The sequence below is a fragment of the Populus trichocarpa genome, chromosome 2 (assembly GCF_000002775.5).
Source record: "Populus trichocarpa isolate Nisqually-1 chromosome 2, P.trichocarpa_v4.1, whole genome shotgun sequence".
NCBI classification, from domain to species: Eukaryota; Viridiplantae; Streptophyta; class Magnoliopsida; order Malpighiales; family Salicaceae; genus Populus; species Populus trichocarpa.
Genome location: NC_037286.2, coordinates 7,356,189 through 7,379,153, shown reverse-complemented (window position 1 = coordinate 7,379,153; position 22,965 = coordinate 7,356,189). Strand labels below are relative to the sequence as shown.

The 22,965-nt window shown below is 34.6% G+C and overlaps 2 protein-coding genes across 8 annotated transcripts; one reads left to right on the top strand and one right to left on the bottom strand.

Annotated features, from left to right (window-relative positions):
* Nucleotides 1-1,196: 1,196 nt before the first annotated feature.
* LOC7461795 (uncharacterized) lies at nucleotides 1,197-10,241 on the bottom strand. 6 transcript variants are annotated; one of them, XR_002980306.2, is made up of 12 exons: nucleotides 10,054-10,241; nucleotides 9,513-9,665; nucleotides 9,159-9,276; nucleotides 8,838-8,934; nucleotides 8,627-8,733; nucleotides 8,365-8,487; nucleotides 7,811-7,964; nucleotides 6,634-6,694; nucleotides 6,169-6,551; nucleotides 3,357-4,974; nucleotides 2,629-3,012; nucleotides 1,197-1,648 (listed from the first exon to the last, which is right to left on the bottom strand). XR_002980306.2 is itself a non-coding variant. In XM_024595106.2 (11 exons), the coding sequence occupies exons 2-11, from the start codon at nucleotides 9,638-9,640 to the stop codon at nucleotides 2,766-2,768; spliced, it is 3,036 nt and encodes a 1,011-aa protein (XP_024450874.1). In that variant the 5' UTR covers nucleotides 9,641-9,665; nucleotides 10,054-10,241; the 3' UTR covers nucleotides 2,331-2,765. The 6 variants fall into 6 exon arrangements, 1 of the variants encoding a protein (XP_024450874.1); XR_002980307.2 differs by lacking the exon at nucleotides 10,054-10,241 and adding an exon at nucleotides 10,015-10,035; XR_002980308.2 differs by lacking the exon at nucleotides 10,054-10,241 and adding an exon at nucleotides 9,937-9,955.
* A 3,682-nt stretch (nucleotides 10,242-13,923) lies between these two features.
* Nucleotides 13,924-19,772, top strand: LOC7461794 (uncharacterized). Of its 2 annotated transcripts, none has more exons than XM_024594417.2 (15): nucleotides 13,924-14,144; nucleotides 14,538-14,631; nucleotides 14,721-14,899; nucleotides 15,171-15,221; nucleotides 15,744-15,800; nucleotides 15,931-16,051; nucleotides 16,531-16,597; nucleotides 16,711-16,752; nucleotides 17,340-17,445; nucleotides 17,565-17,675; nucleotides 18,321-18,392; nucleotides 18,488-18,589; nucleotides 18,670-18,716; nucleotides 18,864-18,891; nucleotides 19,119-19,218. In XM_024594417.2, the coding sequence occupies exons 1-15, from the start codon at nucleotides 14,127-14,129 to the stop codon at nucleotides 19,191-19,193; spliced, it is 1,170 nt and encodes a 389-aa protein (XP_024450185.1). In that variant the 5' UTR covers nucleotides 13,924-14,126; the 3' UTR covers nucleotides 19,194-19,218. The 2 variants fall into 2 exon arrangements, with proteins under 2 accessions (XP_024450185.1, XP_002302315.2); XM_002302279.4 differs by lacking the exon at nucleotides 19,119-19,218 and adding an exon at nucleotides 19,366-19,772 and having other exon boundaries at nucleotides 13,925-14,144.
* Nucleotides 19,773-22,965: the final 3,193 nt, after the last annotated feature.

Sequence of the window (22,965 nt, the reverse complement as noted above, 5' to 3'; positions counted from 1 at the left end):
TGATTTCGTTCATCAGGAAGTGGTGGTCCCTTCATCTATAATCAAATCAATTCTTATTATAGTATTTGCTAATAAGTTTGTGATAAAAAAAATCCATTTTTTTATTTGTTTCTTGGATTTTTAAAATATAATAGAAGATTTTGCTAATGTCAATATTTTTTTTTTCTAGTGTTAACAAAAATTAAAAATAAAATAAAAATTCTAGTAATAAATAGAAAAAAAAAGAAACTGTCAACTTTTTTTTCTTGGCTTTTTATAATATTTTATTGTTTTTCTAAATTTAATTGATTATAGACTAATCTCGTTTTCTAACTTCTGTTATGAGTTGGATAAAAAAGATTAAACCTGGAAAAAAATATTTAGGCTCTAATGAACTATTGTTATTAAATCTAATTTAGTGGGTCAATCTTAAATTTTTCTAATTTGATTTCTTGTTTGGTTCTAGTTTAAAATTAACTCTATAAAAATTACCCTGATTTGATTCAGTTGATGAGTTTAAAGATAATCCTGAACGATTAATAAAAAATATAAAATGCTAGATTAATTGCAACTTCAGTCATCAAATCTCATACCAAATTGGGTTTTTGTAAACCTTGTATCAACAGAACCGTGGACAGTTAAGGCCTGCCTTAACCTAGCTTGGATGGGAGGTTATCGAAAAGTTGATTGGAAAGTGGTTCAGCAGACAATCCTTCAAGGTCAATCTAGATATTATCCTAACTTTACACTCTTGGCTCAAATAAAAGAACTGCTGGATAGAAATTGGAATGTGATAGCAAGACACGCTTGCAGAGAGGGGAATATACGTGCTGATTGATTAGCAAGTATAGAAGGCAGTGCAGAGTGAGGAGCTATTCCCTGTTCTCCTCCAGAGCTAATGGATTTGCTTCGTGAGGACTATCGTCGCTCAGCCTCTGTTAGAATGTGATCGGGTTTGGTCTTTTTTTATCTTTGTTTTCTTGGGCCCTTTCTGTACCAAAGGAAACAGAGAGGGAGAGAGAGAGATCAGTTTCGTAAAAGCAGCAGTCGGGCAACACTAACCAGTGTGTTTGTGTCAAAAGCAGACTGGCACATGCATACTTTCAGTTGAAATCCTCCTGATACTCTAAACAAATATCCTTCCCTTTTACCACTGCACCATCCTCAAAATAACCAAACAGGCGCCAACTTTAGAATTTTGAAAAATAATGGCAGCATTTTTCTCTCACACAAGAGTTGATGCAAGTGGTATCAACTTTTTGGCTTATCATATGAAAAGTTAGGTAATTACAATATTGCGTTCAGGGAAGTACATGTCCAGTATAACATGATAATTCCTCACTACAGTTTCGGAAAAAAAAATCATCAGACTCTGATGCATGCTGTCCCCTTTACATGTTTAATAAATCTTATATGCAGTAACAAAAAAAAAAATGGAATCAAAATTATATGCAGTTCATGGGAGAAGGTTTTGTATTTTTGACATTCAGGAAACATCAATGTGCCGCATTTCCCCCCAATATCATGTGAAAAAAACAAGCTTGTTTCTTGGTGGGGAATAAACATCAGGCATCAAATCGAGACACATCTGCTCTAAAAACCATCATTCTTCTCTTTTTACGGTACGGATTAACTGGGTGTAACCAGTTCAGCCTTAAACTAATACGACCTGCATTTACACCAGGAAATTTTGTAAGGAACGAATGGATCTTTAGTTGGGGAGGGGAGGTCTACTGAATAGGATGAACATCTAGTGAAAGTTTAAAAATAATGAGACAAAAAGGCATAGAGACTGAAGGAGTTGAAAAATAAAATAAAGTCTACGCGTTCCTTAGTCAGAGATGGAAGCTGGGAAGATATGAAAAACAAAATAAGTATCAGTGGCATGGCTTAGAGATGAAAGCAATCCACATTTAATATTTCAGTAAAAGGGCCTAAAAATATAAAGCCTCTCTTAAGATTGTAAAAAAAACCAACTAGGTGATGCTAAATCAGATGTCTTGACCTAATTAAACATAATTATTAAGGTTTAAGCAATATAAATCTTCCGCCACCAGCAATTGTTTTTCTAGTTGCCTATTTCATTAAAACAATTTTGCTCTTTAAGGTATCATAGCCAATGTCCCAAACACTGGTCGCTTTTCTGTTATATGGGATTTTTATTATATTAGCTTTAAAAAATTAGTCAAACAACCGCCCATCTCAAATTGCACTAATGCAGTCAAGTCCAAGAAAAAAAATGCAAGATGGAACCAACAGGTTTCTCACCCATAAGATTTCATTTACAAGTTTAAATAAAACCAGCACCTAAAAAGAGAGAGAGAGATAGACATAAGCACACAGACAGAGAATGAACTTCAAACCTCTTGTAACATTATTTTCAAATATATATAGTGAATGCCTATATTCAGTATCCTTAGTCCATAGTAAAATAAGCAAAAAAAAAAAAAAAAACGAAATAATAAAACATCTCAAGTTTGTGATCTCTGACCTAAATTGCATCAGAAAAAGTGAAATTTTAGCCTGCCCCTGAGTTTTTCTTTTCACACGTTCTTACTCATAAAAAGAACATAAAGCACTTCCCAGGGAATAACTAACATTGTTGAAATCTAACCAATTACTATAGCAAAAGGAAAACTTTGCATTTACCTCACGCACAACAAGCAACCTCAAAGGTGAAACAGGTGAACCAGGCATCAGAATAAAGCTGGTGTAATGTTCGTCAACTGCCATTTGTTGATAGATTGACAGATACTTGTGTCTACCCCATCAAGCAAAATGAAGGCCTATTTAATTGAAGTAGAAGCTGAGGCTGCCGCAGCTTCAGCTATTAAAGAAACCGGTTGACGAGCCTGCAGGCAAGCCCCTATGTCGAAGGGATGCAGTTCAGAACCATCAAAAATTAGATTCACACCAGGAAGAATTACTTCTCTACTATCAGCTTCATCAGGATCAGCTTTTGTAGATTTCACCATTGGGGTTTCTTCAATGGGCCTTGTGGCAGCCTCATATACTGGAGTTAGAGCATATGATCTGCAATATTATTGGACAATTATAATCTTTAGGTTCTTAAATTGCACGAGGTTACGGCAAAGTACATTTGCAAATCATTCATCAAGATGAGCAAACTAGAGAAATAAAGACAGCAAGTTTCTATATTATGACCTCTTTTTTCATAGGTAATCCCACTTGCCACCAATTTTATGCATATATAGACATAATCACGCGCTAAATTTTTTTAAAAAATGACATCAATAAAAAATTAAGAGTTTATATCAGAGAACTATATCAGCAAATGCTAATACAGAGAGCAATTCATATGGCATATTAGAGGAAGCAAACTAACACAGACAAACAATAAGAGAGATCCAACAGACCTTAAAATGCTACCATCAAAACTTAGGACTTCAGTTCGGCATCGTTGTCGATTGGCAAGTTTTAGTCTCTGATGCTCACTCAAGGCTCCCGAAATGGGAGAAGATGGATCCACTAGGGGATTCCATCTTCCACTGGCATAGTTCATGAGTTGCCGAGGTGACTCCTTCGATTGCTCTTTCTGGTACAGAAGTTTTGCAGCAGGACCTGTTGCCTGGTACTCTGCACAGACATCACGCAACCTTTTTCGTAAGCCTTGCATGGCCTCATAGTGTTCAGTAAGTGTATCTGATTGAAGCAATTCTGATGCAACAACCCTTTTACATATATTGTTGCTTAATTTTGGACTAAAAAGGGGGATTCCAAATTCCACACTTAGTGGGACCCATTCATATTTTTTATCACTAGGTGCAAAGTGGTCTGATTCTCTTTCACTGAAAAGCTTTAACAGGCGAATGTAACCAATAGTTGGTAACTCCATCGTGTGTGTTAGATTGGTTAACAAAGTGTTCAGTTTCAAACTTTCCTCTTCACAGAGACCCAGTTCATTCCCCACACAAACAATGGAACCATCTGAGTTGTTGAGGGGCAATGGTACATCTACAGTAATGACCCTTCCTGATTCATCAAGGTCATACTTACTGAGAGGCTGCACCAGGACAGCTGAGTATTTAAGAAGTGAATTTAGACAATGTAAAAGTATACTTCCCTTGACCAAATTTCCCTCGAACTTGCCTCCCAACCCTCCAATTGTTGAACCATCCCAGGACCATATAAGGGCTTTCTCACAGCCAGCCAATGGTGCAGGAAGCAAACGTAAAGATTGCCCTTTCATCAGAACAACTGACAAAGGCCCCCTACCCACAGTTGAATAAAGCACCAACTTCATCCATGGAGTCAAGGATGAATGTGAAGGAGGACCAAAGTGGATCGGACCTTTTGGTCCAGGAAGAACTGCTGAATGAGGGAGAGGAACTATAGACACAACAATATCATAGTCACGGAGAAATAATGAATCTAAAGTTGATGGTGCTAGAGCAGCCAAACTTTCACAGCGGAGAATATCCACACGATAATCCCTTCTCCTCTTTAAAGTTCCTTCTCCAACATCAGACCCTCCAAATGGAATAAGTTTATCATCATTCTGGACATCTTGATCTGATTTGGAGACCTCAGTTGATGAATTTATGTCTTCAGATAAAATAACAGAAGTGGTGTCATCATCAGTACTTCCAGAAACAAGGTTAGCCAAAACAGAACCAGCTTCAGGCGTAATTGAATTCATGGAATCATCATTGTCTATTTTCACTTCATCAGCCCCAATATTTTCTGAATTTTCAGACACAGCGACATCAGCTATCAAAGATGTAGCCTCATCAATGCTTGAAGCTGCTGTGCCCATCTTATTGCAAGCTTCCTCCACTTTTACATCAGCAGCAACCCCACCTGATAGGAGGCATTCCAGGACACAACGGAGGCTAAAGGCATGATTTGCAAATTCCTGCAATTCACCCTCAAACTTTGCTCCTTCTAAGGTACTCAGATCCTTGCAGAGATCTGCAATGCTAGCATGACCCAACTTCCCTGCTTCATATAAGGTTACAGCATGGGATTTTAAGCCTGCAAAACATAAGAAGAAATCTTCATGAATTGAAACAACTAGAAAAGGAATATAGCAATGTTGGAAAGATGAAACAGATGAAATTCACACCAAGCTCTTTCACTTGTGATAAACTAGTTATATTTCTGCTTGGGGAATAAAATAACCATGATACGCCTCATGTTCATGTCTCCATTAGTACCATTAGGCTACAAAATTTTCTGATATGCGACTAGCCAATAGAATAATTGAGCTGCATGATGGATCAATTATCTCCACGGTATTATGGAAAAGACAGAGAATGCAGTGTCTTGACTAGCAAAATCCCAGTATATGGATTACAAAGAATAATATGCTCGTCAAGCTAATCTCTCAGTCCAAAGGTTCTTTAGACTCTGCCAGCATCAAGTCATGTTGTGCTTTCTCAAACATGTTCTACAGTGGCTAAGACATTTCAAGTTAAAACCCAACTATCAAACACATCTCAAAGGAAACTACAATAAAAAATTACATGTCAGTGATCACTGTCTTTAAGCGATATTCTTTACACCATGGCATTAAAATCTCAGATGGAAAATAACAAATCTAGTCATACAAGGAGAAGCATCTAAATGCCAATTCAACAATCCAATAAAGACCTTAATAGACCAACACCAGGAATCATCCATTGCAAAATGTTAAATAATATCTAAATCCAACAGAAAAATTGTTAGGGTGATAATTTTCAATGTGAATGCTTATATTTATAAACCAAACAGTTTCCAATATATTTTCCTGTATTTATAAAATCCAGCAATGAAAGACAAATCAGGGTGATTGCTTAAGGAAGAATGATGAAAGAAAAATATGTTGAAATATACAGGGTCACTCCTCGAAAGATACAAGAAGAAATTGATGATGGCAATGGAGGAGGTTTGTCAGAATTTTTGTATTTTGCTAAATTTAGAATTAGTGCCCCCTCCCATGACATCTGATTCAATCACTTTCTCAATAAATGGTCAAGCCAATGTCTCACACAAAAAGGAATGGCTATGCTTCCAATCATTCAAGTGCAAAGTTCATAGCTTTATAGGCTCCGCATTTCAGCTCCCGTGAAACATTAATAACAGTATTTATGAATCCTGACTACATGGTTGGTACATAATCTTATTCTCACTTATCTTCAACACAAAAAGAAAAGGGACAAGAATATGGGCAACGGTGAAGAAAAAAACCTGGTGAAACAGACCCCATCATGAGATAAGATGTTATATTAGCATCAACAATAAAAGCAACTTGAGTGTGGTTGGAACGTGGTCCGGAGTATTCTGTCACTGTAAGATCTCCATGCTGACTAGAATCACTATCGTTGAACATGTTTGCTGAGCGCATACTAGCATGAAAAGCATCTTCCTCATCACCAAGAGTGTTTTTAGGAGTCCCAGGTATGCTTGTTTCTTGAAGAATGGATCCTGGATCAATCAATTTATCTGCCCATCCTAATCTACAAGCAAATGATGCAGCCGCCTGCAGCTGAGACAGGTCAGCCTGCAATGTTGATGCCAGTTCAGCAACAGTAGCATTCTCACTTGAAACAACAAAGACTGCATATAGTAACCTGGATAATTTAATTATAAGCATTAAGATCTTAGTTTGCCACTAGTACATTGCAAAAACTGAAAAACATCTAACTGCCTTACTCTTCAGTAGGATCTTCGTAGGACTGCTCCCTGTTGGAAACAAACCCTTCAAGCCTGGAAACTGAACCATCAAAAAAAGTATCAAACTGACTCCAGAAATCAAACAGGATGAGTAATCTTATAAAAGACTTTCTCAATTCAAAATCAACATATCTTATTATTAAACCATCAGATATAAAAAATGTTTAAAAATTACAAAAAAGAAAGGAAGTCTGAAACAATTTCCAAAATTAGTTTCAGGCTCCAAACCAAACAGAAAGGCATGGTCAAGTATGGATATATACCATTATTATGCATATTTTATGACAAAGCTAGAGGGATCAATATAGGATACTGCTGGGATTAATATGTTGCAGTGTGAAAAAAAAAAGAACGAAAGAAAGAATTTGGCTGATATTCTAGGCAATTTAAACTAAGTCAACTTAGGATTTGAATTGTGGGGTCTTTGTGATAGAGTTGAGACAAAGATGTTTTTGATTTTGGAAACTTATGGTTTTGTTTTGTGGAACACCTGTGCTATATTGATGCAGCGGAACATACTATGGTATTACAAGTTTTCTTCTTTTTCTTCATCCTTGTCCTTGTTGACAGAGTTTCAGCAAGTTACTTTATAACACAGCATCAGCCATCCATCACCGAACTATCATTTTCCTACCACATTCTACAAACCTATTTTTCAAATATATGAATCTAAAATTCCCAACTCGTTAAACACATTGGAGCCACACAGAAAATGATTCATAACCACTGAAATAGCAACAACACAACCAGAAACTCAGGACATCATTTAGTAAGATGTGATCTAGGAAAGTATAGGCATTTTGATTTTATACAGTTAATTCTCCTGTCAAGTCACAGAAATTCAAATCATTGAGTTCATTTTTTTTCCAAAGGAGGAAGGGGGCACATAACAGATAACTCTCAAGCATTCATCAGACAATGTCAGAATGGAAAGAAATTCCAGACTGACGTAGTGTTTCATAAAGAAATGTGCATAGGTGCAAGAAGTCATAATAAATGATATAGAGACACATTCATACAAAATGTACATGAGCCAGCAACATACTCAAATACAGACTTTCTAGTAAGAAGGATAAATTAATGCTTTTAACAAACTGGAAAACATGGTTAAGCTTACTGACCTGACTTTTCAACAATTAAAAAACAAATAACTTACCTTTAAAACGATCATCGGGGTAGACAGGGACATCAAAGTAAATTAATCCTCGTTGGTACAGGCCTTTTACAACATCAGGATCAAAGAGGATAAGTGCATTAGCCTCCTCCTTGCAAATTTTATCAATTGTAGCCGTCTCTTCTTCAGAAAGTTTCTGAAAAGGTCAGGAAAAGGATTTGTTGCCATCAGCAACACAAGGCTCGACTATTGAGCAACCAAATGCAAACAGGGCTTCTAAAGGCAACCTAAATACATCTGGTTGTCTCGTATGAAGCATGTGTTTAGTATTGTGGTGCAAAATGCTTTCCAAAAGTACTTTTCACTTGAAAATGCATTAAAATGATATTTTTTTTCATTTTTGATATCAACACATCAAAACTACCGGAAAACACTAAAAAAACATCAATTTGATACTTTTTCAAGCCAAACGCACTTTTGAAACGCGCCCGAATGCAGTTTCAAAAGCAAAAACAAATAGTGCTGAAATCATAGGCAAAAAAAAAAGCGAAGGAGTGATTTTGTGCAAGCACTTTTCAGATTTAGAAGGATCTCACCTTAAATTCTTCCAAGGTAAAATTGACAAGACACACTCCCCACCATGGTTCAATTGCAAAGTCCACAGGTTGTGTGGGTAAGAGTTCTTTTGCAATTGACTTGTTCAGCTTCCACATAATTTTCTGAATAGCTCCAGATGAGTAAATGATGGGTAAGAAAGCAGTTTGTTCCATTGAAAATGATGATAACAATGAGCTCAACCTAAGGTCCAAACATACATCCATGTGAATATCTAAACATATGAGCAATCCAATCCAGTACCTTAGATCTGCATTTGTTCATGATATCAATAAATTCATTTCTTCCAATTCCTGTAAGACGCAAGGCATCTGCAGCACTAAAATTTGGGATGCTGTCATAAGGTTGCTCTGTAAACAAAGGGATTGATATGCAAAGTCTGATCAGCAATAAAATATAATGGCTACATAATTGAGCAACATATTCAGTTTTGATTGAAGAAATATCTTCTTACCATTTCTCATGACCTCAAATATCATATCACAGTAATATCTGAAAGGTGATAACCGCATTACACGGCAAACATAATCTGCAAGGTGATAGGGAAATAGCTGCAAGCAATGAAGTCAATTAGTAATATACAGAGAAACATAAAAGAAATGATACTTACTCTACAAGGTGAAAAGAAAGGTGGTTGTATTGGAAACCAAAACATGAAATTCAGTTTAAAGCAACATTACACAAGTAGGATTCCAGAAGCACAAAAACTATTCTAAACGGTGCGACCCATATTCATGTGGTGAAAATAGTTTAAAAATTTCTATACAGCACGCACCGCCAGATTCTTTCGCAAGTAGCGCATCATGTCTTCATAATATTCACCTTCTTTGCATACTTTGCGAGCAAAACATGAATTCCATTGGAGTCTTTTCTTAATACAATGTTCGATAACCCTGCATGTAGTCCTCAAACAAATTAGATTGTGAAGAAAGGAAAGAAGAAGAAAAGCAAATCGAAGGGGACAAGAGAAGAGGAGTGAAAGTAAAAAACCAGAAGTCCACAATTTAAGAGCGCCAATATCAGTTCCAACTTCCAACCACAAAGGCAACTATTCAGTCCTCAAACCTCACTTATTTACATAATTCAAACCCTAAACCTCCATAGCAAATAAGAAGCAACTAAGTCTAACCTTCTATGCCATTCATCTTTAGAATTAAGAGTGGCTTGAAGCCTTTTTGGGAGATTCTCCCATGGGCATTCCTCCTTTATCGCTTTCAAAATCAGCTGCTCCTCGATTGTCACCGGAGCACGCTGCATATTGCCAAATCACTCGATCTGACCCCTGCAAATAAGACAATCGAGCATAACAAACAGATTTGCGTCTAGAATACAAGAAGTGCCTCATAAATCACACTCGTCAACCATCAAGGCCAACATGAGCTGTATGCATACAGGCAAACAAACAAATTTGACATGCGCATTTCTTAGTTCAAGAAAGCTACGTTGATTAATTGCAGTAAAACGACGAGCAAACAAATTGGATTAAATTTAGATCAACACGAGTCAGTGTATATAAACTTTATTAAATGGCAAGATAAATCAAAGTCTTATACGTTGAGACTTGAGAGAGAGTTTGGAAGTCTAGAGAGGCAATGAGTGAATGAATAAATATGTGGATCTAATAACGAAACCTGGAGAGAAGAAGAAGAACGAAAGAGAGTCTGCGGTACCTGGGATCGTAATTAGGATTATAACCGCGTAGGAGATCTAGGAAAAAGAAGAATTGGAGAGGTTCAAGTTGAAAATTGACAAGTTAGCATGGCTAGCTGTGGCTGCCTGTATCCATCCGCCCATCATGAATGTCTTCTACTAATAACAGACAGACGTGCCTGACGGCCCTGACCCGTTTCATTATTTTCTGAACGTGAGACCCAATCGTATTTTACCTGGACTGAGGTGATATATGGCATCAAATATATTTTTTAAATTATTTTTTTATGTTTTTAGATTATTTGATATATTAATATTAAAAAAATTAAAAATAATAATAAAATAATTTAATTTAATATATTTTTAAATAAAAAATATTTCAAAAATAATTTCTAACATTCTTTCAAATATTAACTTAATTCTACATTAGATTCTTAAATTTAAAACCAATCGGGTAGCACTTCACCTCACATTTATTCTATTGACACAAATTATCTAATAACTAGATAGGTGACATGTAATAGGTGAATCCTGTATGGTGGTTCTATATGGTTTGATGTATATTTATTTGTTTTTTTTTCTTTTATTCACCTTAATTTGTGTATTGTTCCTTGAAAAAAATCACGTCATCCTTCAATATCTTTCTCCTTTGAATTTATTTCTCCTCTTAATTTTAATTTTTAAATTTTTAAAAAATATTATAGTTTGAAAAATATTTCATATTTCACTATTCTTTAATTTTTTATTTCTCTTCTTTTTATTATTATTTTCCTATGTGATTTATAAAATTGATTTCTTTTTGCGATTTCTTCTTCTTTTATTTGTTATCTTTGAAGTTCAATCATCATTCTTTTAATTGCTAATTTTATGATTTAACAAGTTTTTTAGATTAATTTTTTTTAATTTTATCCTTCAACATTAAATTAGTATGTGATTGACCTTTTTTATTAAGCCTGGATATGAGATTTCATGGGCTGTGATTTTTTTTTTAATTTTATTTTCCAACATTAAACTGGTCGAGAATTAACCTTCTCGATTAAGTTCAAGCATGAGATTTCACGGGTTGCAATTTTTAAATATTAACTCAAATTTAAGAGATTTACCCGAGTTTTCTTTGTTTTTCATGCTATTGAATTAGGGTTGCTTTACACACACGCTCGCGCGCACTATTAAATTAATTGAACTTATCTTTTGCTTTATTTCATGTTATTTTGGAATATTATCCTAGTGCTACCTCGATACTTTTCTTCTTACATTTAGAAACATTTTCCCCAGCTTGCGTCGTTGTGCTGATCGCCGATGCAGGTTTACCATAGTCAAATTTTTTTTGTGTTATAAGCTTTCGATCTTTAATGTGTGGTTCATTATAACTGGGTTTTCTAATTAATTTAAGTATGAGTTCCATTGTTTTTCAGGTCAGTCTGATGTGTCGACATCTCAATAATTTGTTAGAAAAATATTTTATTCAATATGTCATTGATTAAGCATTTTAAAAATATTTGGTGAACATGCATTGAATTTTTTTACTTCCTATTTTTTTTATAAATTTGATAATATTAAAAAAAATCTAACTTGTTATTTATCACGAGTCAAAAAACTAGTCCACACTGAAGCATTAGAGGGGAATTATAACACTATCTAAATGGTGTGGGGGAATCACTGTTCCCCCACACCTAAATCACTGTAGATTACAACAGTAATCCACAGTGATTCTTCCCTTCTTTTTTTTTGCTAACTTTTCTCTTTTTTCTTTTTTTTAATTACTTTTTTTTTCAACTTTCCTATTTTTTCTTTTTTTTTCATTTATTTTTTCTTTTTTTTCCAAAATTATTTTTATTGATTTTACTTTTTAAATATTGACCTGGTTAAAATTTTTGCTTTTTAATTTTTTTCTTTAAAACACTGAGGATTGTTGCGATGTTTTTCCACATAGTTTTTCTATTTTATTTCTTTATTTTTCAAAATTATATTTGTCGATTTTTTTTTAATATTGAGCCGATTGAGAATTTAGTTTTGTAATTTTTTTTCTTTAAAAAATTGTTGATTGCTACAGTGTTTCTCCGCATGGTTTTTTTTATGATTTTCTCCGAAATTATCTTTTTTTATTTTATTTTTTAATATTGAGCTGGTTAAAAATTACAGTTACAATATGTGAGGAAAATATTGTAACTTTCCTAAAAAATTACTATTGATTGCTACAATGTTTTTTCCCCACGTGGTTTTTTTTTTCTGTTTTTGTTATGTTTTTCCCTAAAATTATCTTTGTCAATTTTATTTTTTAAATAGTAAGCTGATTAAGAATTGCAATTACAAGTAAATACAAGTGTTTCCTCACAAAACACTATGGATTGATACAGTTTTTCCTCACATGGTTTTTTTCCAGTTTCTTTTGTGTTTTCTTTTTTTGTGATATTTTTTTTCAAAATTATCTTCGTCGATTTTTTTTTTTTGATATTGAGTTGGTTAGAATTTAACTTTGTAATAAAGCTTAATCATGTGGGGAAAGCATTGTAGCTTTGCTCATAAAACATTATGGATTGCTACAGTGTCTCTCCGCATAGTTTTTTTTTTGTTATAATTTTTTTCAAATTATCTTTTTCAATTTTATTATTTTAATATTGAGTTGTTTATGAATTACAATTACAGGTCATTACAAATAAGGCCAAATCATGTGGGGAAGCACTGTAGCTTTCATCATAAAACACTGTGAATTGCTACAGTGTTTTCCAACATGATTTTTTTTTGTGTGTTTGTTTTGTTATTTTTTTTCTAAAATTGTCCCTGTCAATTTTTTTTTTTAATATTGAGCTGATTAAGAATTTAGCTTTGTAATTTTTTTTCTTTAAAACACTGTGAATTCTTGCAGTGTTTTCCCATGTGATTTTTTTATGATTTTTTTCATAATTATCTTTGTCGATTTTTTTTTAATATTGAGTTGGTTAAGAATTATAATTACAATAAAGCTAAATCACACGAGGAAAGCGTTGTAGTTTTTCCCACAAAACACTGTGGATTGTTACAATATTTCTCTAAATGGTTTTTTAGTTTATTTTATTGAAAAAAACGCTATAGTTTTCCTCACAAAATATTGTTAATTACTGCAATATTTTTTCTCATGGGTTTTTTTCCTTCCAAAATTATATTTGTTGGTTTTTTTTTTAAAATATCAAGTTGGTAGAGAATTTAGCTTTGTAATTTTTTTTGCTTTTTATTAACTGAAAAGCTAAATCACGTGGTGAAAGCACTATATCCTTCCTCACAAAACACTGTAGATTGCTACAAATCATTTTGTTTAGTCTCTAAGTTTTTGATCACCAACATAACTTTTTTTTTCGTCATGAAATATTTGTTCCATCATATCTTTAATTTCTATTACTTATCTAGCGCTGATTTATAATTATAATACTATCAAATATATTTGTTTTATAAGCCCGTGGTAGCACGCCGGCATATCATCTCGTGTCTTTCTCAAATTTGAATGATCCTATGATCAAAATACAGAACGAGAAAGCCCGAGGGGAAGATATTGGGTTCTCTTAGCATGGCTTTTTAGTAAAAGGTTGGGCCTAATTCAAAAACATTTCCAAGACCCCAGGCTGCAAGACATCCGAATTCGACGGGCTAAACCTGGGTCCATCCTTTTCTAGGTCACAACATTTTCTTTACCTAAAATGTTTTTGACCCACTAGTCTCATTCTGTGGCTGTTAAGAAACGTGTTTAAAATTGTTTTTTAAAATTATTTTTTTATTTAAAAATATATTATAATAATATTATTTTATTTTTAAAATTTAATTTTGGTTTTAACACATTAAAATAATTAAAAAATATAAAAAATAATTAATTCAAAATTAATAAATTTTTTCAAAAATTAAAAAAGACCTGTATCGGAAACGAAACATAACAGAAACATAACAAAAGAAAGACAGCTTACGGGCACAGCCGCCGAGGCAGAGGTGGGTTTTGCTCTTTGGCGCACAACATTCCTATACCACACTTTCACTTCCTCCCCTCCTCCATCAAGCTGCCGCTGCTTCTTTCAATCATTGTTTTCGCACTCTCTCCCTGTGAAACCTGCAGACGAACAATCTTTCAATGGCGCTTCGTTTCGAGGTTTGACTCTAATTTTCATGTGCCGCCTTTTCCTTTAATTTCTTCTTATTCATCACACGCCATCACAATGCGAATGAACTAGTGCTCTCCCAAGCTTGAAGGAATAAGTCTCCCCAGTACTTATCTGGTGTTTTTATTATATCGAAGGATACATCATGCTTTTTTACTTGACTTAAAAATTGATCAAGAATGAAAACCAGTTTTAACGAGAGAGTGTTTAACCTGGAAAGATTTTTGTTTTTTTCTCTGCATATTTCACGTGCCTTTTTTTCTTTCCTTTTTTGGATATCAAGTTAGAATAAAATGTTTATTATTTTACTCTCAGGGTGGGATTTAAATGCTAGATTTGATATTTATTTTGTACTATTGTCTCTCTCTCTCTCTCTCTTTTAGGTTCTTGGGAGGTTTAATCGTGCTCGCGCTGCTCGTCTGACGCTTCCTCACTTTGTATGCCAGACTCCTCTGTTTATGCCTGTGGGCACACAAGGTTAGACTTCCTTTATCTATCCTTAATGTTCTGATTGTGTTTTAAATTCCATGGCATTTAGAACACACTGGTGATCTACCTGGTTGCAGGGACAATTAAGGGTTTGACCACTAACCAGCTTGAAGAAATTGGCTGTCAAATAATTCTGGGAAATACATATCATTTGGCGCTTCGTCCTACGTCCGAGCTTATTGATGAATTAGGGGGTCTTCATAAATTTATGAACTGGCCTAGAGCTATGCTTACAGACTCCGGTGGCTTCCAGATGGTTTGTTTATTGATTATAAGATCATGTTGAGTGGACACTATGATTTTTTTGTTGTGGTATCTGCCATACCGTAGACCATACACGAGCTTAGGATTCTTGCATCTGAAAATATTTACCACAGATTTTGAATCAAAGTGTATCTGTTTCATGTTATTGAGTTGTAGCTTTTTGGTGCTTGCTTTATTGAGTTGTAGCTTTTTGGTGCTCGCTTCTTTCTCAGTTGGTTCGGTCCAACAGTTTCATGGGTTAACTAACATGTATGAATTTTCAGGTATCCTTGTTGCATTTAGCAGATATCACTGAAAAGGGCGTTACGTTTCAGGTTTGTACTTGTTATTTGATAAAAAAGTGAAATTTGGTTAATCTGGTTTGTTCTTAACTATGATGATTTGCTTGATGAAATACTGGTAATGATAGTCACTCACCACTGCTTGTGTTTAAGGATTGAACTCAATGACTTTCCCTCTCTGCAGATAATATGCTTGATTGATTAAATTTATAGTTTAAACCTACAAACGTGACTGTGCCATTATATATAAGAATTGTTAGATTATGTTGTCAAATGTTTGGTATGATAATTTCTAAAATGCGAAACACACTCTTGGGACACATCGAGAGTTGATCTTCTGCATCTAATACTCCTCCCTGTTCTCATGTCTGTCCCATCTTGTTTTACCCACTCACGTTCAAATTATAAATGTGCATGCATAATCAATTTGATAAACAGTTATGTTTTCTTTTTTAATCTTCCATTTTTTCTTATTGTTTCTCTTATTCTACACAATAACTGGAGTACACTGCTGTTTTGGTGTTGTTTAACCAAGGCTTCATTTTCTTAGTTCAGTCACCAGTTGATGGAAAGCCTATGCTTCTAACACCTGAGGAATCGATTCAAATCCAAGTAAGAATTCTTCTTTTTATATTTTCCTCATGTTCCCAGTTGTTTAATATCATTCAATCCATTTCTAAGTTTTTCAATACTCCATCTTATGCTTCTTTTACCTTTCTTATTGTTTTTTTTTTTTTTGCAGAACAGAATTGGAGCAGATATTATTATGGCTCTTGACGATGTAGTAAAAACCACCATTACTGGTCCACGGATTGAGGAGGCCATGTATCGCACTCTTCGATGGATAGACAGATGTATAGCAGGTAATTTCATTTAATGCTAAATGCCACTAAAGAAATTTGGATGCAAATTAAAACGAACCATATGTCTAATTTGACATCTCATTAACTCAAGCTTAAACCAAACATTCTCTGCAATACAAGTATGACCAACCTATGGTTGTTTTGTTGGAAGAGAGTCAGCCTTATTTTAACTTCCAGGTTAGTTTAACTAGTCAAAGATGCTCTTTTTGAAGGGCTAGTTTAATAATCTTGAATTTATTAGACTATAGTGCCAGGTCCTTTGATTGGTAAAAGTGAAAATGAGACTTAAACAGCCCTATCCTCCCCCTTTACAATTTTATTAAAGCCCTTAGGCCAACAGATCAGCTTCCTGTTTTCCTGAATGCTTGGTCTTCCAATCGTAACTTCCAGATGATCTCCATTGACCACCCCTTCCCTTTTCCATCTCACTATTAATGGTTTTGATTGATTTTCTGATCTGCATTGGTTTCTCCAAACAGCTCACAAGAAACCAAATGAGCAAAATTTATTTGGTATTGTTCAAGGTGGTTTGGATCCTGTACTAAGGTGAATTTACTTAAACTGCACTCTTCTTTTATTACCTTATTGCTTGATGTGTATTTAATTTTTTTGTTGTTGCTGTTATCACTTACCAATTGTCTGTCTAACCAAATAATCAGGGATATATGTGTTAGAGGCTTGGTGGAGCGGAATTTACCTGGGTATGTTCTTTTATTCTTTTGTAGGAGTTTATTCTGCAATTAAAGATTATGCAGACAGAATTTACTGATCTAATATCTCCATCCATTCTGGGCCTTCCTTTCTATTGCTACAGCCCTCGAGCTTGATCATTGTTTTATAGCACATGGCAACAAAGTTCAAGTGATTCCTTAGTAGATTGCATTGCAGAAAAGATAAAGCTAGGCAAATAGACGAAATGTTGTTTTCTAACATACTGCCACATAGCTTTAAATGTCAAGTTTTATCCGTTATTACTTACTACGTTAAGTAGCACCATTTTACAGACTCAGCTCTTAGTTTCTTAAATGTAGTTACTTGCCATTGTCAAATTCATCTTATTCTCTAATCATAGAATAAAAAGATATGCTCTTCTAAGCCTAAATTTCTGTGAGATAGAGCAACATGTTGTTTGTTCAGTTTCAGACCTCCTGTTACTTCATGCTTATCATTATGTCGTCACTTGTAGATGAACTTTCCTTTTCTCGTTCTTATTTAACTTCAATTTATGTTCTGATATTATTTTATAGTGATCAATCAACCTTTTTGACTGAGTTTACTTCTGTGACAGCTATGCTATTGGTGGTCTTGCAGGCGGTGAGGATAAAGATTCATTTTGGCGAGTTGTTGCTCAGTGCACTGCTTTGTTACCTGAAGATAAACCACGATATGTGATGGTAAAACCAGCTTTTGTCATTTTATCTTACATCATTTAAACTTGGTTGGTCAATGAATTGTTAGCTGCTTTGCTTTTCTAATTTGTCTATCATTAATACTTACCTGCATTATATTTCAGGGTGTTGGTTATCCACTGGACATTGTAGTTTGCAGTGCTTTAGGTGCTGACTTGTATGACTGTGTTTATCCCACTCGCACTGCTCGTTTTGGCACAGCTCTCGTACCAGAGGTGATGTTTTCTTGTTTTATCTTCTTAAAATATGTGAAGTGAACTTCAAAAAAACTGTGGAGACTAAATCTTCATATTGTTCAAGATGCTGCTGCTTTCATGTACTTTAAACCATATATTTTTATAGACTTGTTTTGTTATGGTTTCTTGCTTCAACCAAATAGTTTTTTCTATTTTCTTTTGGAACTAGATTTTCCTGTCATTCAGTTATATACAGGTGATTCTGGATTAATGGGTTTGAGCATCATTTGAGTTGTGTTAATCTTTGCCCTTTCTTCATCTATCCGTGGAGGCTTGTAGCTGAACCACATAAAATTTGTTTGAGCGTTTTGTTCATCTAGATTCTTCCAAATTCTCTTGTTTTTGTTAGACCATTGTGGTGGATTTTGTTCAGCCTAGTTTTTTGAAACAAATGTAAATTGCATCTGTGTACTCTTCATGCTTTGGAGTAATATGTATCTTGCAGCTTTTTATGCAAAAATTGTTTGACTAGGGAAATGACTTCGTGTTACGACATTATGAACTTTAAATAAACATTTACTATGGACTTACTTTAATGAATCTTTTGCAGTAAATGTCGGATCTAATAAATTTAAAATTAATCCCATTTTATTGAAGCTTCTGACTTCGAAGTACTTCATGCAGGGAGTGCTGAAACTTAAACACAAAGCAATGGCCGAGGATACTCGTCCCATTGATCCAACGTGTTCTTGCATGGTATTCGAGTCATGGAACACTCATTGTCTTGAGCTGCTAGTTTAATAAATTGCTGTTACAGTATAATCTTCATTGATCTTTGTCTTCCCCTGCAGGTTTGTAAGAATTATACAAGGGCATACATCCATTGTCTTGTTACAAAAGATGCTATGGGATCGCAGCTTCTATCATATCACAATTTGCATTACATGTTGCAGGTGCGAACAAAAATAATAGTTTCTTTCTGTGAGTTTTGCTCTATCTTGTAATTGATAGTAAGATTTCTTTAAAATTGCAGCTTAGCAGAGATCTACACTCTTCAATCATTGAAGAAAGATTTCCAGAGTATGTGTGCCCTGTGCCAACAGAGTGCTTTAAAAATTATAATTTCATTATTTAATTTACGGAAGCACTTCATGCTATGGATTTGACCTTCTGTTCTATATGTTTGATACAAACTGATTTTTTATGCTCTGCCTTCTCTCTTTGCAGTTTTGTCCGTGGATTCCTGCAGAAAATGGTAATTGCTGTGTGTGAATGTTCTAGAAAAGAGAGAGGGATTAGTTGATAACTTTTAGCTGCACATTAATGATCGAAGGTTTTCTCTATGGTGTCCATGGTGAATTTGATTCATATAAAATCCATAGATATTGGATACGTGATTTTTGCTTTTGACAATTTCTGGTCAAGTTAAGCTAGTCTCTGTTTTACTCACTATTTTACTTTGGTTTCTTATTTTTGGCAAAGGCAAATACGCAAAAGCCATTATTGGGGTGCCCAATTATTTTTTTCCTTTTTCACTTGATATCATCTGCTGCTTGATGCGCCACGCAAGTTTCTTACATATGCAAGTGTCAAAGCTACCATTTTGGGCTCTGGTTCTGCCAGTAAAGTAGTGGAGTCAGGTCATAATTTTGTATCTTATGTATTGAAGACGCAGCATGAAATTTATTAACGTATGACCTTTACTCCCTATATGGTTGTTGTTTTGTAGTTTCCTAAAGGTGATGTCCCTGAATGGGTCTGCAATGCCATGGAGGTCGCTGGAATCAAAATATCTTCCTGCTGTGCTCCATTTTTGTCCTCCCATGATTCAGAACTAGAAAAGGATGCATCAACCAAGAAATTTGATGACAATGAGACAGCATTTGATTACAAGTATACACCGATCAAATTTATTGATGAGATAGCATTTAGCAATAAGAATAACAAGAAGCAAGAACTTTGATGCAGGACTTGGAAAATTTTGTTTCCTAATGAGAGATCAACATTATAAACTTTAATTTATAGGTAAAAACACAGGGCAATGTGAATTTTGTATCTCATACACCGCTTATAAATTGTACTCGTTTTGGAGATTTGTTCATTTTGCCATTTATGGTTTGTCGATCAGTTGATTTTTATGCACATTGCAAATTCGCAACACATTTTGTTTTCATTTTATTTCTTTTAAATATGCCTTATACAGTTTGATAAGGATGGATTTGCAGATCTGTCTTTTACCATTTGTTGTAGATTTAATTTCATGAACTTGAAATTGAGATTGTTTTGCTGTGTGAATTTGAGGAAGCTGTAATCAGTAGATAGATCCTGAGTTATCAGCTGTTTGCGGAATTTGCTTTGGAAAAAGAATCTGATTGCTCAAACGTCAGAGACATAGCTTGCTTTTATTGTTTTCCTTGTTAAACAGATATAATTGTGATGAAGGATATAATGAAGCATGGCTGTGAATCTGAGGAGTCTGGGAGGCAGTATCAATGCAAATCATGCCAGGAGAGGCTTCTACGAAAGGGGCAAGAAAAGTTAAATGGAGAGAGTAACAGCAGAGCTGTTTTGGTTATTCGCGGTGAATAATTCAGGAATCGTCGTTGGTCTTATTTTATGGGCATCGTGAAGCTTATACAATGAAAGACAGGCAATCCGAGATAAACGTTGTCGGGTCATGTATATTTTGGCATAGATAGATGCCTTTTTTCCTATATGACTAACTGCTCAATCTTGTATTGGAAGCTGGCATCAATGAGCCATCAGTCGTACCAACCTTTTGAACAGTGACTTCCAACAAATCCTCCAATCTTCAGCACGAAAAAATTCCAGGAAATATTCCATTTTCAAACTCTCGTTGTATTAGAATAATATATAATTATCCATAAATAATTGATAGAATGATCGTAAACAAGTTTTAATCTTTTTAAAAATATAGCATAATTTTTAGTAGCAGCACTTTTGTTTTAAATAAAAAGCAGCTACGAGTGATTAACGGTAACGCAAACTTTGTAAGCACAGCCTCAATACCCAAGAAATAGTGTAATGTACTAAGATCACGTACACTGAACTTAGAACCCAAAGAATGCAATAAAGCAGTGATAGATGGAGAATCATTACCAGTAACAATGATGTCGTCTACATAAACCAAAATATAAACCTTGATATCACCACGAACATAAATGAACAAGGAAATGTATGTATTTATCCAACAAAGCCATGCTCTGAAGAAATAAACTCAAACGTTGAAACCAAGCACGTGAAGATTGTTTTAAACCATACAAGGACTTCTGAAGTTTTCCGACAAAACCTGGATTCTCCACATCTCTGAACTCTTGGGATTGCTCCGTGAAAACAGTTTCAGTTAAAGACCTATTGAGGAAATCGTTATGGACATCTAATCTAACTGCTTGATTGACCAATCATTAGTCATAGTATAATGGATAGGACAATCCAAATTGTTGCTAGCTTAACGACTGGACTAAACGTTTTCTCATAATCGACCCCTTCTCGTTGATGAGACCTCTTTGCTACCAACTTTGCTCTATATCTCTCTAGACTTTCATCAACTTTGGTTTTAACTTTATAAACCCACTTACACTCGATAACATGCAACTCGGGTGTTCTCAGAACCAACGACTTGGTATCGTTGCGTTGTAACGCTCCAATCTCTTCATACATGGCTGCTCGCCACTAAGGAGACTTATTGGCTTCTGCATAAGAGCGAGCTCTATAGGTTTCGTTGTGCTTGGCATGGCAACCATGGCTGTGGATTTAAATGTGGTTTGTTAGGTCGAGGTCTGATCAAAACCATGGGGTGTGTCTTGTCTAGATGGTTGTAAAGGTTTACCAGAAGCAATATCGTACTTAGAAAAAATCAACAAACAATTGTAAATCTTCAGTGTTAGCTACAAGAGAGCAAAATCTCCCGGTGAGAGTTTTTTTGAACCTTGGAGAACTGGAGTGGATTGGTTGGATAATAGGCTGGAACTGGTAGATATCACTTGGGCTGGGGAAGTTGGGCTGGGAGTTATATTGTGATGCTGGGTTTGTTAAAGATTCCACTGAGTGTTGAGATTGGGTATCGGGCTGGTTTGGGGCTGGAGAAGGTGACAAAACTGGACTCGAAGTTGGGCTACAAGTTTCTAAATTTGAAACTACTGCAGAAGAATGCGTGCTTTTTTGCCATCGAAGTTAAACCTGGATCAACAATGTCAATGTACTACCTTTGATGATGCTAAATGATAGGGACATTAGCACTTTTTAATTCATTCACGCTTAAAGGTTTCCATTCCTCCATTCCTGCAGTGTGGCACTATTGCTCTTCCACTGCAGCATACCCAGTGATTCCTGTTATATATGCTGCTGTGATATCACCTCTAGTAGAGTAGGATTGCTCGGCCCCAGGATAACAGGACATCTTTCTGTGATCAAATAATGATCATTTCACCATTATCATAGGCCAGAACCACTTATAACTTATGAACAGTCATAGGAAGAATAAAAAGAGAGAAGAAAAACTAGTTATGAGCAGACAAGTGATTTATGTACCATAGGGAAATGAACTATGTTTGGTTTGGTTTCAACAAAAGATTCTAGCAGCTACCCGGTGTAAGAATAAGAATATTAATATTACAGTATGATCAAGAAATTCCACTCTCTTCACCATCTCGTGAAAGAATTGAACCTCGCTCATGACTATTGCTAGATTTGATTGTAATAGCTGAAGTTCCATCAAGATCATCAAATCTAGTGTTTATAATTAAAATTGCTCAAAAGTTAGTTTGAGTCATTGATGATCTCACGTTTATGCTTTTATATAGCTAGGCTTGATTGAACATGCATGAATAAAATATCCAAGTCATATTGTTTCCATTTTCAACATATTTTGGCATAAACTTTAACAGTTGCGAGAATATTTTGAAGAAATTGAATTGTGCACCGTGTACCCATATATATATCCACTTCTAGTTTTTTTTCCAAGAATTGATATCATTTTGTATTTGCATGCAAGTTGTAATAATTTAAAAGTGTAATATTACATGAAAATTATAACTTATTTGATTTTATTTATTACATTTTATTTGGTAGAAAAAACAGACATTTTCCCATAAAGATGAATCAATTATTCAAGATATTTGAGAAGATAAGACTAGGATTCCGGCAATTGACACAAGCTCACAAGAAATTCATGTCATATAAAAACACTAGAAATATTATGGACTTCCTTGATAAGGATCCTACTTGGATAAACAATTATTACTAGAATCAAATGATCAAATATATTTGGTTCACACTTGAATTTCAAAAAAGATCAGAATCTGCAAAG